Here is a 16132-nt window from a genome sequence, read left to right on the forward strand (position 1 = left end):
TTTTCTTGAGGTAGGGTCTCATCTATTCCAGGCTTCCCTTCAACTTACTATGTTGCTAGTGGTAGTGGTCTTGAGCATCTCGTTCTCCTGCCTCTACTTCCAGGTGCAAGAATTCAAGATGTATACCACCTGTCTGGTATGTGAGGATTTAGGATTGAACCAGGGTTCTGTTTATGCTCATAAACTACCAGCTGAGCTCTCCCTAGCCCGCACCTACTGCCCTTGCAGAATGCTGTTTTAATCATCCGAATGTGGGTATTAGGGAGTACCAACAGATGTAAGCTGGGTAATTAGGTTATCTGGCTGGACTGCCAGTGAGCCACAGCGGTCTTTGTTTCTTCCTCTCTAGTGCTAGGACTAGAAAGCACATGCCACCATGCCTGCATCTATGTGGGTGCTAGAACTGAACTCATACCCTTACGCCTGGTTTTTATGTGGGTGTTAGGACTGAACTCAGGTCCTGACACTTGTGCGGCAGGCACTTAGCAGACTGAACCTACCCCCAGCTCCCTCACAGGCTCTTTAAAGGCATTTATATATTAAACTGAAAAATGGGTCAAGAATCCAAAGTCTTATCTCTCACATAAATTTTAAGTTGTAATTACTAATTAGTCATAAGGTCCAAAATAAAACCTTGATTCTGATCTAGGGAACAGCTGGTTAGTTACCAGTAGTTTGGGGTTAGATGTGTCTGTTAGAGGTCGTGGAAAAGGGAAGTATTAAATGTGGTGATGTGAGGATGGCCTTTCCTTGGTCTTCAAGGACAGCTGGCACTTCTTCAGGAGCATCCCTGCTTCCTGTGGTCGAATTCTGAGAGCTTTCCATGCCCCCCCCTGTTTTCCCAACCTGCATTTCAGTGTTCCTAGTGTGTTGGCCATTCTTTGAATCCTTGAATTCTTTGAATCTTTGCACTAGACATAACTTAGAATACAAATGACAAGATGCTGGCAGTACTAAATATTAGGAAAGCTTTTCTCAAGAAGCTTCAGAACTTCCGAAGTTCAGTCCTCTGCACAGGAAGCTGATAGCAAAAGTGTGATGGATGGGAGCCCCAGACCAGAGGACTGTAGGAGCTGACAGACAGAACCCAAGAGCCAGTGTGCCCTTCTCCTCCATGGACATGAAGCGGCGTTTTTGTCAGTCCTGGCTGTTGTGACTGGGTCATTCAGACATTCTCTTTTGTTTACCTTGGAGGCTGTTTATGCCTATGCCACCTGGCCTAAACATTATTTTACAGTCTTCACAAGAGCAGTTAGTTTGAGATGCTGAATTCCTTAAAGAATTGTGTGCGTGAAGTACAGTGTGATGATGCGCCCTTTTAATCATAGGACTCCAGAGGCAGAAGCTAGCCTGCTGTATATTTCTAGGATGGCCAGGGCTATCCATTCACCAAGTTTGTTTGCTTGTATGCATCTGTGTGGTCAGAGAACAGTTCTGTAGTCAGTTCTCTCCATTTTTATATAGATTCTGGTTGGCCAGACTGTAGTTGCTATCCTTGTGTGACAAATGTCTTTACCTGTTGGCTGAGCCATCTAACTGGCCCCAGACAATGGTTTTTAAATGTGTTGCTGTTCTTATTATTCTAGTTACTAAGGAGGTAGGACAAGAGTTCAGTTTTCATGAGCTAAACTGAAGACTGGGTATATAACTGATTAGAATTAATCAACCACGTTTTTCTTTTAGCCTGTCAAGTTAGCTGTTGTCTGCAGAGATGGTCAAGTTCATCTTTTTGAACACGTATTAAATGGGTAAGTAAAAGGTTTTAAAATTAGAAATGCGTGTTTTTGTGTTCCTTTATGTTATAATCCTACCTCATGCATCGTTTTCCTGCTCGTTCCGTTAGATTATTGTGAAGGCACTCAGGGTCCACAGGACTGTGAAAAACTCAAGATTTGGGGGTGGGAAGGGTGATAGGCCACGTCGTTTCTTTGTGGTTAGGAGAGTGACTTTTCTTTTCTTTTTCTTTTTTTTTCTTCGAGACAGGGTTTCTCTGTGTAGTCCTGACTGTCCTAGAACTCACTCAGTAGACCAGGCTGGCCTCGAACTCAGAAATTCACCTGCCTCTGCCTCCTAAGTGCTGGGATTAAAGGCGTGCGCCACCACCGCCCGGCTGAGAGTGGCTTTTCATGGAGTACAGATAGTGAATGTTGGTGATAGTAATAAAAGTTTGGGAGGAACTTGCTTGTGGGTTGGTGTGAGTTGTGACTCATTTTATCTTCCATGGAGGTTGATTTGCCTGTGTTTATGGGCATGCCACTCAGTGAAGTGTCCCTGTCCTGTTTTCCTGATGCTAAGGAGTAGGTAGAGTTAGGAAAGAAGTGTGTACTACTGTAGAACATTCTGGAGGCAAGGGCTGTGATCGTGCCTAGGATGCACAGTGCCAGGGCTTGGTCACTAGCATACCAAGAAAGGTTCAAAGGCTCAGGAAGTTTGTGTCTCCTTCCATTTAGCTCTGTTAAAGAATAGCATTTCCATGTGTAGTGCCTGAGGAGTTTACACAGTACTGGGTGTGCGGTGGATGCTTTCCCACTTGTAATTTTTCACATCTCTCTTTGGCGCAGGTAGGCCATTTTAAAGTTTGTTTGTTTTGTTCTAATTATTTTACATATATGGGTGTTTGCATATATTTGTATCACTCACATGCCTGGTGTACATTGGGTCCAGAAGAAAGTCTTGGATCCCCTGCAACTTTTGAGTTGCCATGTAGGTACCGAGAGTCAAACCTGAGTCCTAAAAGAGTAGCCAGTGCTCTTAACTGCTAAGCCATCTCTCCATCCTCCTTTGAAGACTTTAAAGCAGAGGATTTGTGACCTAAGGTTCAAGACAGTTATTCTGTCCAAGCTGTTGAAAACAGTTTAAAGAGAGATAAAGGGCGGTCAGGTACACAGTGGATGGAGGGTGTAGAGACGGTTGTGGAGTTAGGGTACTAGGAGGCAGTTGTAAAGGTGGCATACATAATGCGATGCTTAAAACTGAGATGATAAAGTGTGTGCTCACCAGGAAGGAGTGGGGTAGTAAGGTTAGTGCACTGGGAGAAAGTGTGGTTGGGGTACAGTGTCAGGAATTAGTAGGCCAGAGTTTCAGAAGGATCTACAACTTGAGTAATGGGTATGAGGCCTCAGGAAAACGTTCATCAGTAGTGGAGCTGGGAGAGACTTAGTGAGCCAGTGAGCCACAGATGGCTGCAGATGGAGAAGTACCTAGGATTGCAGACAATCAAAGGTTTTGGGGGTGAAAGAAGAGATTAATATCTTAGAGTGCTAGTGAAGAACAAAGGTTCCTGGTATAAACAGTGTGGGTGAAGAAGCAGCTACTGCTTAGGGCTGCACAGGTAAGTCAGACGGGGCAGTGCCCAGAGAAGACGGGGGGTGGGGGGTGATCAGTTCTTAGCTAGATACCAGAGGTGGTGAGGCTTTGAGGGTACAGTAATGGAGGTGGGCGTAGCTGCGATGGTGTGTGTGTGAGGCCTGACAGTCAGGGCAGTGAGAGCTCACTTGGGTGCGTGGAACCGCCTTTTGGTGTCTGACACACACAATATGGGACAGGAGCATAAGAGTTTGAGGGCTGCTGTTGGTAGGGCATGTGAAGTTTGAAAGAGGCTTGTGTCTTTCTGGCGACTTGTGCTGTGGCGATGAGGGCAGGGTCTTGTGTGTCACTTGATTCTCTCATCTTACTTTCCCTTTATTCCTAGACACTGCAAAAAGCCCTTGACTTCAAATTGCACAATTCAGATAGCAACACCTGGAAAGGGCAAGAAAGCAACACCAAAACCCATCCCTATTCTAGCAGCTGGCTTTTGCTTAGACAAAATGTCCTTATTGCTTGTGTATGGCAATTGGTTTCAACCTACCATCGAGCGAGTGGTAAGTAGATGCTACTTTGGATACGACAATTCAGATTTTCCAAGGAGTTATTTTGATTCCTCATTGGAATACTCCAGAGAAAATAACATCCTTCTCTAATTAAAAACCTTTCAATGGTTGGTTTAAAATTTCAGAATCCTTTTATTTTCCTTCACCCAACAGATATTGAGTGTTATCCCTTGGTATTTTGTCTAAGAAATCTTCCTATATAACTAACTTTAAAATAGTCCTAGTTTCCTGTTTGGCTGGGGGTGGGGGGGAGTCAGCATGAGTATGATTCAGGTTGAATTTTGCCCTGTTACATAAAATGCATCGGTACCCCTTGGGTGCCCACTGTATTCTCTAAGTAGAAATGGAAGTGCCCTGACATTTTTTACTACAGAATATTCTGTAAAGACTTTCAAGTTCTTAGTCTTGTTCAGTAAGTGTTTAAGCTTGATTTTATAATGTTTTACTTAGGCTCCTACGGAGCCAAATAAGCTCTCTTGAGTTTATTACAGAACATTCTTTTTTCTTCCTTATAATGCTAGCCCCATTCATGCTAGACAACCTCTGTACCACTGACACAGGCTTTCGTTAGGTAGCCCCAACTGACTATGAATGTGGAAGGGGCTCTACTACTACTGTCTCTTGGGTGCTGGAATTTCATATTATCTGTCAATCCAAGAAATACTTTGAAAAGTTGATTGTATACATGCATGCAGTTTATTTATACAAGGAGAAAAAGATGCTGCTGGAAACTCGTCAGCGGCTATATGGGGAATCCCTTCCAAATAATAGCCATTGTTCTCTGTCTGTTTGGATTTTACAGATAATAACATTCCAGGCATATGGTGTTAAAACAATTTTTAAAGTGATCCTGGCCAGCTCCCAAATAAGACTATAAGGTTTATTTAATCAAGCTTTACGGCTGGGATCGAAGTCTAGCAGTAGTCTCTCTTCTGCTCAGCCATTGGTGGGTCATCGTTTATTGACCGGGGGGGGGGGCAGCAGCAGAGAAATTAGCGTCTGAATGATGCAAGAGTAATATTTACATGATATACAATAACATTGTGCCCACAAACAACTTTTCTGGGACTTAAGTAATTTGTATTCATGCACCTCCTGTTCCCTCGCTGAGCATCCTGCCTGGACATGTAGCTCCCTCTTAGAACAGCCTGTTAGTAAGCAGTGCTGTCCTCAACTTGCTTGTAGAATGAACTTGTTTAGGGTAGGACTTGGCTGTTTTATCTCTGGGTTTTTATAAGAATGTTGGACCGCATACCTTTTTCTGTAAATGAGAAGTTCAAGTGGCCATAAACAAGTACATACTGCACCAGGGCCTCTAGTCTGTGCTTCTGCTCTGCTGCCGTGAGTCCCGGTGGTGATTGGCTCACTGACATACTTTATGAAAACAGCATCATTGGTGATTGCTTTGTTTGACAGTCTTTTTTTTTTCCTTTCCATCTGACTTTGAAAACCCATGTCCAGGCTTTGAACTCCAAAGATACTCATATATGTTTGGAAAGAGACATTTCAAATTGCTGGGCTCCAACAGTAGAAACTGCTATTACCAAGGTGAGCACATCATAGGTTTTATGTTAAAAATAATAGATTTGGTTAAATTGAATTGAATATAGTGCGTATCATGAGTGCCGCTGTGTTAGATTGACTTCATTTATTTTTTTCTCCTGTCTTCTGAGATACAATTTTGTTATTTGGTCAGATTAAAACTCAAGACTTTTCAGCCTTAGTGTTGGGGTAACAGGTGTGTGCACTCCCACACCTGGCTCTTTTTATTCTTCTCTTTGTTCTCTCCTTCTCTCCTCTGTGCTTCTGTCTTACAAGTGTGGCACTGCGTGTACACGCGAGCATTGTGAAGCTCCACGGCTGTGCTGTTGGTGAGGGGCCTGGTGAGCTGGATAGGAAACCATAGGACTGAATGGGAAGAGTAGGCTTCACCATTGCTTATCCGAACCTGATGGAGCACAGCTTTGGTTAGCAAAATGTGTTTCAGGGAAAAAAATCAAACCACAATGCCACTCCGACTCTCATTGGGGCATTCAGCTTCGAGTATGACTTGCTGTAGACATGTAGATATCTTGTTTGGTATGAAATAGGAAGGAAAGCCAACTCACGCTGTGATGATATCCACATGGTTTCGCGTCTGGCTGAGTTTCAGAGATGACACCTTTCTCTTGGCTGTCTGAGCATGGTTGGCAAAGATTTAATTCTGGAAGTTGTGAGATGTGTAACTTGAACATTTTTTTAGATCACACAGTATTTGGTAGGTTTTATTCTTCGTGGTTTGTGCTCTGAGATATTGTAAACTTTAAATCCATGAGCTTTTAACCAGTATTTTAAGTTTGCCAATATTCAGTTAACAGTTTGTCTTGAATTTTTGTCGTGGTAAGTATATTGTATTACACTGTCTGATGAAAAAGCCTTTGGAGGGCTGCTTGCTTTGTTACTAGGAAGCACAAGAACTAAGCTACATCTTTCCCACACCCTGGTACTGTGTGACAGGTGAAAACACCAGTAATGAATTCTGAAGCAAAAGTTCTGGTGCCTGGGGTTCCTGGACATCATGTGCCAGTCAAGCTGCCGGCTACCCAGCCCAAGGAGGCCGAGAGCAAGAGGAAATTGGGCAGTAATGAGGTAATGACCACTTACTTGGGTCCGAGGGTTGAGAAATTGTAGGGAGTGTAATGGGCAGAGGTAGAGTTGTGTGGGTTTTTTTTTTTTTTTTTTTTTTGACAAGCTTCAGAACTTACTGTTGTTTTTTAGGCTTTTATCTAAAAGCAGATTTTGTCATTTCCTCATAGCTGGGCTGTAAATTGAATAGATGAAATCAGGGTTTGCTATGATGACTTTCATTGGGTTTCGCATACTGCTGAGCTCCTATGATGCCTCTTCTCTTGGCTGTCTGAGCAACTCTGGCTGGTGGTGTGCCAGCTGGTCTTGCACAGTGATGGTCGTGGTCACTTGCAGGGCTATAAACTTTGGCATTTTAAAAATTGGTTACTTTGTGTGTGTGTGTGTGTGTGCGTATGTGTATGTGTGTATTTGTGTTTTAAGTGTGTTCTGCCTGTCGAGTGTGGAGGTTCAGGACAACCTGGCATAATTGTTCTTTCTTTCACCTCATGGGTTCCTGGGATTAAAGTCAGGTTGGTGGGCTTGGTGGCAGGCTTCTTTACCTGCCTGAGCCATCTTGCCAGCCCGGCTTTATATTCTTGACAAACTTGAGTTGATGGATAGTTGTGAAGGGATAGCTGTGTTAGGGAAAGCGTAGGTGGGGGATAGCTCTTTGCTTCTACCTTAGTAATAAGATGCCAGGTTCTTTCATTTTTTAATATTCCCAGAGGACGTGTGATTTATATGTTCAGGGCATGTGCCTCTCTTGTTTTAAAAAAAAAAGGTAAGAAAACCCAACAAATTTTATTTGTATAGGTGTTTTGCCTACATGTATGTCTATGTACTCTGTGCATGCAGTGCCTGTAGAGACCACAGGAGGGCATCAGTTGTTTTTTTTTTTTGGAGCAGGTGCCCTAATGATAGTTGTGAGTTGCCATGTGGGTGCTGGGAATCAAACTGGGTTCCTCAGGGAAAGCAGTTTAACTTCCGAGCCATTTCTTCAGTCCCCAAGTGTGGCCCCTAGGTAGTTGTTTTTTGTTAGATTGTGGGAACTTTTTCACTTCTCTTGCATAATACTACTGTGATGTTGAGAATGTCTTTGTGCCTGAGGTGTGAATCTGAGCTTGTTTGCAACCCCCAGTCCTTGTCTGGCTGACTGATGTTTCTCTTCTGTAGGCTACCATCGAGGAGCGCCTTGGTGCCATGGATCTAGATAGAAAAGGAAGGAAGGATGACCTTCTACAGACGAACAGCTTTCCAGTCCTTCTCACGCAGGGCTTAGAAAGCAATGATTTTGAAATGTTAAATGTAAGTATTGGGACAGATTTTCAATGAGTTGAGAAAGTAGAAACTGTTGAACCTGTACTTGTAGAATGAATAGTTACATTATATAGCAACATGTGACTTAATTTTTTGTCAGTTTTAGTCATAGGTTAGTTGTGCTTGGTGGCAATATATAGATGGTCACCAACCTACCATGGGGGTGTGCTAATTCTCTTAAACCTGGAATGCATTTTCTCATAGAAATGCTATTTTGAATTGTTGGGTTATTTAGGCTTTAGTTTACAAAAGCCTGTATAAAGTGCAGCTGAACTATAACATTCAGCATTCTAGATCACAATTTATATTTCTTTCTGTAGGAAAATGCGTTCCTGAGTTTTTACTCTGGATTCCAGAAACTTATTTCCCCTGGCCGTGAGGGGCAATGAGGTGGAACCATGGCAATGGGTAGGAGTTTGGGGGGAGATTGAAGAGGGTTGGGGGTTATATTGTTGTTTAGCTGTAGAAACTTCAGGAAGCGTTAATATGTGTCTGTGTAAGTTGGTAACTGCTTGTAGGAAGCTACTCAGCTTGGCTCTTAAATTCATAGTATATGCAGAACAAGTGAAACACCATAGGCTTTAAGGTCTACCTGATCAGATTAATGTGAGTTTCATTTGTTAAGTCCTAAGTATTAGTTCAGTCAGTATAGATGACTTTAAATTTGTGACCTGTGAATGCTATGATTTTCAAATTGATTTCAATGTGATTATCTAATATATCTTTATAAAGTAATATGTATAAAGAGGAATCCAGCAGCTTTAAAAACCTCAAATTACTTTCCAAGTAGTTTCTGATGATGCATTTTAGTTGAGTTTTAGTTTAATGTGGCTTGGAAACCTAGACATATTTGACGAAAAATAATCTGTACAAAACCTATGTTTGGCAGTACCTTTGAGTGTAGTGCATATCACCTGCTGTCGGTGTATGTGACTGTGATCTGAAACCTTTTCAGTAGATGAACCAGGTTCTGTACAGTACTGTAGATGACCAGAAACCCATCTGTCAGGTTCATAAGCTCCCACAAATGCTTGCCTGCCCATCATGTGTTCATTTATCTGTTCCCATGCTTCTGTAGGTGGAGTAAAGCTTAGAAATGATCGAAAACTCTTTCATCCATAAATAGGCCTTTAGAAAAAAGGAACCACCATCTGTTACCGTACCTAACACAAGTTAATGACAATTAAAAAATGTTTTATTATTAAACATTATGTGAGTGCAGGTATGTGTATAAAAGTCATAGGGTAAAGGAATAAATCATCATTTGGACACTTAGAATCAACAGCTTCTGCTGTTGAAGACATGTTAGATGCTGGAGGTGTTGGGCCTTTGTTAATCTCAGCAGTTGAGATGAGGCAATGATCAAGGCCAGTCTGATGTGTATAGCCAAGGACAGTCAGGGCCACAGAGAGATCCTGTCTGTCTCAGGAGACAGCGGTAGTCAGATGTTGTAGTGCACAGAGAATGAGGAGGCAGGATGATTATGCTTTACAAGCTAGCCGTTTGTGATACAGCAAGAGCCTATTCCAGTAAACCAACTCAAAGTGTTAGGACTGTGAAACAGAACATCACTATGGAACTGCATGCTGCAGGCTGAAAACGTCTACTCACATCAGTGTTTAGCCAGTGTATATACAAAGTATCTAACAAGTTGTTACTTAAAAAACCACTGGAGATATGAACAGACAACATACAAAAGTCAGGGACAAAGGAATGTGTAGCAAATGTTGATGGTTAATTTTTACATTTGTTTGTTTATTTGCTTGCTTATTGTGTGTGCCAGAGAGTGCCACAGGGGCCGTGTGGAGGGTGAGGACAACTTTGAGAGTTGGTTCTGTCCTTCCAACCATGTGGGTTGACCTTCAGTTGTCAGATTTGATAGAAATTGTAAGCTCCTTTGCCCTCAGAGCCATCTCACCAGCCCACATGGAAAAAAGGTTTTTAAGACACATTAATCATCACAGAAAGGCAAAGCAAAATCAGTGAGATTTTGACACTATATCTCTGCTATATATTGTTTAATAATTTAAAATAATGACATTGTATTGTCAGGATACTTAGCAGTTGAATACCATGCCTTGCTGTTACAGTGTGAAATGGAATGGCTACCTTAGAAAAACAATTTGAGAGTTAAAAATGAAGAATGCACCTGCTGTGCAAGTTCACTGTTCTATTCATTCCTATTCACCAAGAGACCGATGAGTGTGTTCTTGCAGAGTCTGGCGCCTGGATGTCCATTGCCAGCGCAGACGACTTTTTAAATCTAGCAGTGCAGAGATTGTGCTACTATAGACTTACGATGGGGATGAATCGCTAAGTGTATACTCTGAGGGTGAAGTCTGACAACAAGTTCTGGAAAATGGATGTGCATGGGAAAACAGTGGCTGCATGTGGATTTTAAAATGTTTTATGCTTAGTTGTGAGGTAAGGTTGTGAGAGGAAAAAAAAATCATTGCTAGAATTATCTTCTTGGTAGTTGTAACTGGTTTATAGGGCTATTTGTTTAAATATGACCTCTAGAGAAGTTACTGTAGCTGATTGTTTTTGAGATAGGGTTTCTCTGTATCTTTGACTGTCCTGGAGCTTGCTCGGTAGGCCATCCTGGAGTCACACTAGAGATCTGCCTGCCTCTGCCTTCTGAGTGCTGTGTCTAAAGGTGTGCCCAACCATACCCAGCACTGATACATCTTAGTTTGGGATAATTTATTTGTATTGTTTTACTTTTTAATTTAAATTGCTAGCATTATAGCCTCGTTGATAGCATAAGAAGTATTGGGTAGCTTATTAAAACTTCTTTTTTTCTGCCTACAAGTTTTAGATTACTTCCAAGTAGTTAGGCTTTACTCTTGATGGACATCTTATAGTTCTGGTGACCTATCATCTGATCAATACATATAAGCATATTTATTAATAGCAGCCTTTTCCATTCTCCCAAGCTGTTCAGATTGAACAAGTATGCAAGCGTTCTGTTCAGATCGTGAGGAGATTCCGTCCTTCTCTGTTTCCCTTCTTTTGTTTCCTCCCTCCCTCCCTCCTTCCCTTCCTTTCTTTTTACCATGCTGGCCTCATGATGTAGTCAGCATTGACCTTGGACTCCCTGATTTTAGGATTACAGGATTATGTGGTTCTAGGGACTGAATTTCTGTGGCCTACTTCATGCTAAGAAACTACTCAACAGACTAAGCCACACCTCCAGCCTCCATTCATTCATTCATTCATTCATTCATTCATTACTTCTGATTTAGACATGGTCTCATTGTATTTCTCAGTTGGCCTTGAACTTACAGATATTCTCTTGATTTTGTTTTTCTTAGTCATTCTCCCTTCCTTTTATTTGCTGTATTTAGTCCTTTCTATGTGTCATCTGTCTGTCTGGAGTCTGTTTCTTTACTTGTTGTGTATTATGTATATTCCCAATATACATAAAGAAAGTACTGTTTCTGCCTCTTGAATGCTGGAATTACAGGCATGCATCACCATGTCTGGCTCTGTATGTGTGTTTGTGAGTCTCTTTGTCTTTGACACCTGCACATGCATCGATGTGTCCCCTACCACCCCCAGGAGGCTTATTTAGCAAACCAGAAAGAAAGCAGACACAGCAGTAATAGAGTGTGATCAGGCTTAGTTTAAAACCCGGGAGCGGGAGCGACAGGCTGGCTTCTTTTTATTTCCGGCAGCTCCACTGCATACACTCCTACTTTCATCAGACAGTGGGTCCCTGTGTGATTAGACGGTTGAAGCAATTGACACAAGAGTGACAGTATCCTGAGTACAAATGCTTTTGGGAGCTTCTAAATGATTAGAACTTTGATTACAGATTTATAATAAAGAGGTTATTTTAGTAATGTTTAAAGTTACCACGTACGTTCAGTTTTATTGTTAAAGTTTTAAATTAACACATTATGCTTTAGTAGAGTAGGTTTTCTTTCTTTTCTTTCTTTTTTTTTTAAATTGCTGATGCTCAAGCCCAGGACTTCTGTGTGCTAGCTCGGCACTCTCACTGGGTTACAACTTAGGTTGTTTTGTTAGTGTTGTTGAGTCAATATAGAACCGTGCAGTCCAGGCTAGCCTTAGACCCCTGAGGGCTGGGGATGTATATGTAGCTTTTCTCGTTTTCCTTCCTTCCTTCCTTCCTTCCTTCCTTCCTTCCTTCCTTCCTTCCTTCCTTTCTTTCTTTTTAAAGATTTATTTATTTATTTATTATATATGAGTACACTGTAGCTGTCTTCAGACACACCAGAAGAGGGCATCAGATCTCATTACAGATGGCTGTGAGCCATCATGTGGTTGCTGGGATTTGAACTCAGAACCTCTGGAAGTGCAGTCAGTGCTCTTAACCACTGAGCCATCTTTCCAGCCCCCCCTTCTTTCTTTTTTAAGCAGTGCTGAAATCAAGCCCATGGCCTTATACATGCCAGTAAAGTAGTCTACCCTTAGAACTTAAAAAAAAATTCTAAGATATTATGTTGGTAAGTTGGCCAGACTGGCCAAATTTGTAATCTTCCTACTTTAGCCTCCAGGTAGCTGGGATTGCGGTGCCTGCCACTGTGCTTAACTTGTAGTTTGCTTTGAACCTTATATATTGTTTATTTGAAAATGAAATTTAGCTTAATCAAGAACTATTAGATCAGGACATTCTGTGCCTCAATTTCCCAGTGATTGTATAAAATAAGTGTATGTATGTATGTATGTATATTATAGCCTATGAAATCTTGTAATTATGTGATGTTTAAAGATAGTATTTGGTGCAGTCATGTTGGTGTAAAGGCCATTTTTACAAGTAAGTAAAATCTGATTAGGATTCTGAAAGGATTCTAAGGGACTGGAGGAAATAGCTAGAAGCTAACTTACTGTGTTTGCTTTCAGTACCCTGCCACTGAGATATAAAGCTTTTAGGAAGGAAGTTTTTAGGAAGGAAGGGTGCATCAGACCCTGAATGGGTTCTTTTCTCACTCTGACATAAAACACTGACTGATCTGCTCCTTTTTCTGCAACCCAGAGTTTATCTGGCCTTCTCCTAGAGATAAAGCCTTAAAGGGCTTTGGTTGGAGCATCTATTAATTTAATCATTTGATTGATTTACATTTTTATCAAATGATGACAGTTTAAAAGAGCTTTCTTTGAAACAAACTTGCTTAGCTCTGTCTGTGGAGACAGCTGTAACTCAGTAAGATGGAATTTAGAGAGATGGCCAACAGTGCGTTCTTGTTGTTAAAGTGTCTGGAGATAGATGTTCTTTTGAGTGTTACCTGAAGGCAACTTTACCTGATTTCTAGTTTGATTCACCCAGTTCAGTCAGTGCTTTATTGCCTTGGCCTCTTTCCAGTTGTTACATAAGAGTTTTCAGGTACAGCATACCTTATTGGAGGTATGCTTGTCTTAATTGTCAGTTTTTTTTTTTTTCACAGAAAGTGCTTCAAACTAGGAATATAAACCTAATAAAGAAGACCGTGCTGAGGATACCCTTGCATGCTGTTATCCCACTGTTGCAAGAGGTAACACTGCTGCTGTGAAAAGTGAGCCAGGGAATGCTGCTTACCGAGCCATTGTGTGGGATTGTAACTGCTGAGTACCCCAGCGGGGAGCCCCACTTTCTTTGTTGTCTTTTTCCCTTTATCCTTGTGACCTACTCGCCTGCTGTGTTAGTTCCTCTGTTTGGAATGTGGATTGCAGAGAATATTAAGGTTACCTCGTAGGACCAGCTTCTGACAGCAGAAGGAACTTGCATGATTCCTGCAAGAGCTAGTTCTTCAGTAACTCTGTTTAACTGTAATACCAAAGGTAGGGAGCAGCTAGGCTAAGAGAAGGAGTGGACACTCTTAGCAGAAACACTGAGCAGCACCAGATGTTGAAATGAAAACTCGGGGGAAGCTCAGCACCTGTATTCATTCTGGGTGTCAGGGAAAGTAGATTTCTTTTTTTTTTTTCTTTTCTTTTTTCTTTTTTTTCCGTTCTCAAGACAGGGTTTCTCTGTGTAGCCCTGGCTGTCCTGGAACTCACTCTGTAGACCAGGCTGGCCTCAAACTCAGACATCCGCCTGTCTCTGCCTCCCAAGTGCTGGGATTAAAGGCGTGCGCCACCGCTGCCCGGCTGAAAGTAGATTTCTGAGGCCGTCAATATACGAAATTCAGTTTAAGTGTTTAATCACTAGTTATAGTAGGGGAAACTTAATTTCTTTCAAAAGTATATTTTACAATATACTTTTAATTTCCAAAAGTATAATTCTACTGAAATAGTAAAAGACTGGGTACTTATTATTAAATATTATACTGGAAGAATGAATGCTTTGTAGTAGAAGTTGTTCTTGAGTAGTTATTTTTTTTTAACATGATGAAGTGTTTTGTGAGAGAGGTTTTGGTAATAGTATGTGCTATTTTTACATCATTGGTGGGAAAAATTTAAAAACTATAGAGATTTCTACCCATGTATTGGGTTATTATCTGTTCCAAATTAAAATTTACCTTCTTTGCATTTTTTTCATATATTTTATATATTTTAAAAGTGGACATACTGTTTATATATACCATGAAGTTATTAACTCTTTCCTTGTGTACAATGCAGTTATTAAAAAGAACAACATATGTTCATAGATTGTCCAAGTATCATTCCTAAATGAATCTTGTACCCATTAGTAGTGACTCTGTATGCCCCTTTCCATACCTTCCTATTTATAGGCAATCACCAGTCTATATTTGGCCGCTGTGCATTTATCTATTGAACATTCAAACCCTAACCTATATTTCTGTCATGTAATTACTCTTATGAAAATGAATTCAAATTTGTGTTGAGTAAAAATAGATTGCCAGGTGGAGTAGCTCCTACAGCCGTCCTTGCATTAGGGAATTGGTGGAGAAAGCTCCCCTCTTCAATGCTGATGCTAATTGTATTTTCTCTCCTTTAGCTTACGAAGAGGTTACAGGGACATCCCAATAGGTAAGCTGTCTTAATGACTTACGTTTTTTCTTGTTTGACACAGCCTTCCTCTGTAACTTACTGGCCTAGAACTCAAGTGTTTTCTGCCTCAGTAAAGGTGTGTGCTACTGCGTGAGCTGAGTTACTGTCCTATAGATGAATAATAGCACAGCACTCATTCAGTGCACACTTTATTTAGTTCCGGCACTCCAGAGGCAGAGGCACGTGGATCTCTTGAGTTCAAGGCCAGCCTGGTCTTTGTAGGTGGGCTCAACTGTGATTATAAAATGGAAAATCATTTGAGTATATTTGGATGATTGTTACTGTCCTGGTAGATTGATCTGGGACATGCAGTGCTTGACAGTCGCCTTCCTTCACAGATCTCTGTTTTAGTTTGTTATACTTGGTTTTGAATCGGTGAACATCTCCTTTACTTGAATTTCTCTTCTTTGCTAGTGCTGTTTTAATGGTCCAGTGGCTGAAATGTGTGCTGACGATCCATGCATCATACCTATCCACAGTAAGTCTTCCTAAGGATGAATGACCAGTTAGGCTTTGGTAAGGGTTAGAAACTAAAGCTACCCTTTGCTTCTTTTAGAGAGTTTATTATTTATCATCATCATTATGTGGGTTTTTTTGGGGGGTCGGGTATTATTTGTTTTGTTTTGATTTGGTTTGGTTTTGAGACAGGGTCTTTGTCTATAGCCCTGTCTGTCTTAGAACTTGCTCTGTAGACCACGCTGTCCTGGGAACTCAAGGAGCACTTCCTGCCTCAGTTTTCAGGGTGCTGTGATTAAAGGCATGCACCATCACCTCCTAGTAGGAAATAAAAACTTATAGCAAGTCTTTAATCTCAGCACTTGGGAGGCAAAGGTGGCTTTCTGTGAGTTCAAGGCCAGCTTGGTCTACAAAATGATTTTCATGACAGCCAAGGCTAAATTATACAGAGAAACCCTGTCACAAAACACCAAAAATACCGGGCGGTGGTGGTGCACGCCTTTAATCCCAGTACTTGGGAGGCAGAGGCAGGCGGATTTCTGAGTTCAAGAGTTTGAGGCTAGCCTGGTCTACAGAGTGAGTTCCAGGTCAGCCAGGGCTACACAGAGAAACCCTGTCTCAAAAAAGCCAAAAACAAAACAAAACACCAAAATAAAGAAATAGGTAAATAAATCAAGTAAATAAAACAAATCTTAATCCCAGGAAAATCAATTTTTTCTTTTACAGCATGATTGGACTGTTTGCATGTTTGTTATGTTTTGAGTTTTTAATTTTAAAGAAATTATGTTTATTTGTATCTGTGTTGGGGGGTTGCCCATGGCGTGAAGTGTGTAGATCAGAGGACAGTGTAGCGCGTTCTCTCTCTCTCTCTCTCTCTCTCTCTCTCTCTCTCTCTCTCTCTCTCTCTCTCTCTTTTCTCTCTCTTT

The 16132-nt window shown here is 41.2% G+C and overlaps 1 protein-coding gene and 2 non-coding genes across 3 annotated transcripts in view; all 3 read left to right on the top strand.

Moving 5' to 3' along the window:
- Positions 1-16132, top strand: part of Wdr43 (WD repeat domain 43) — a 38939-nt gene that overhangs the window by 16324 nt on the left and 6483 nt on the right. Inside the window, exons 7-14 of the mRNA XM_028778994.1 lie at positions 1684-1748; positions 3692-3863; positions 5334-5420; positions 6369-6500; positions 7653-7784; positions 13205-13291; positions 14698-14729; positions 15165-15228. Of these exons, the coding sequence (XP_028634827.1) occupies positions 1684-1748; positions 3692-3863; positions 5334-5420; positions 6369-6500; positions 7653-7784; positions 13205-13291; positions 14698-14729; positions 15165-15228 (771 nt within the window). The remainder of the gene's footprint in view (positions 1-1683; positions 1749-3691; positions 3864-5333; positions 5421-6368; positions 6501-7652; positions 7785-13204; positions 13292-14697; positions 14730-15164; positions 15229-16132) is intronic.
- On the top strand, positions 5979-6056 carry LOC114630725. The gene has a single exon (XR_003712849.1). It is a non-coding gene; the product is annotated as a small nucleolar RNA SNORD53/SNORD92 (small nucleolar RNA).
- On the top strand, positions 6701-6776 carry LOC114630726. Its single transcript, XR_003712850.1, has one exon. It is a non-coding gene; the product is annotated as a small nucleolar RNA SNORD53/SNORD92 (small nucleolar RNA).

The sequence above is a fragment of the Grammomys surdaster genome, unplaced genomic scaffold (genome assembly GCF_004785775.1).
Source record: "Grammomys surdaster isolate TR1022 unplaced genomic scaffold, NIH_TR_1.0 343, whole genome shotgun sequence".
Classification (NCBI taxonomy): Eukaryota; Metazoa; Chordata; class Mammalia; order Rodentia; family Muridae; genus Grammomys; species Grammomys surdaster.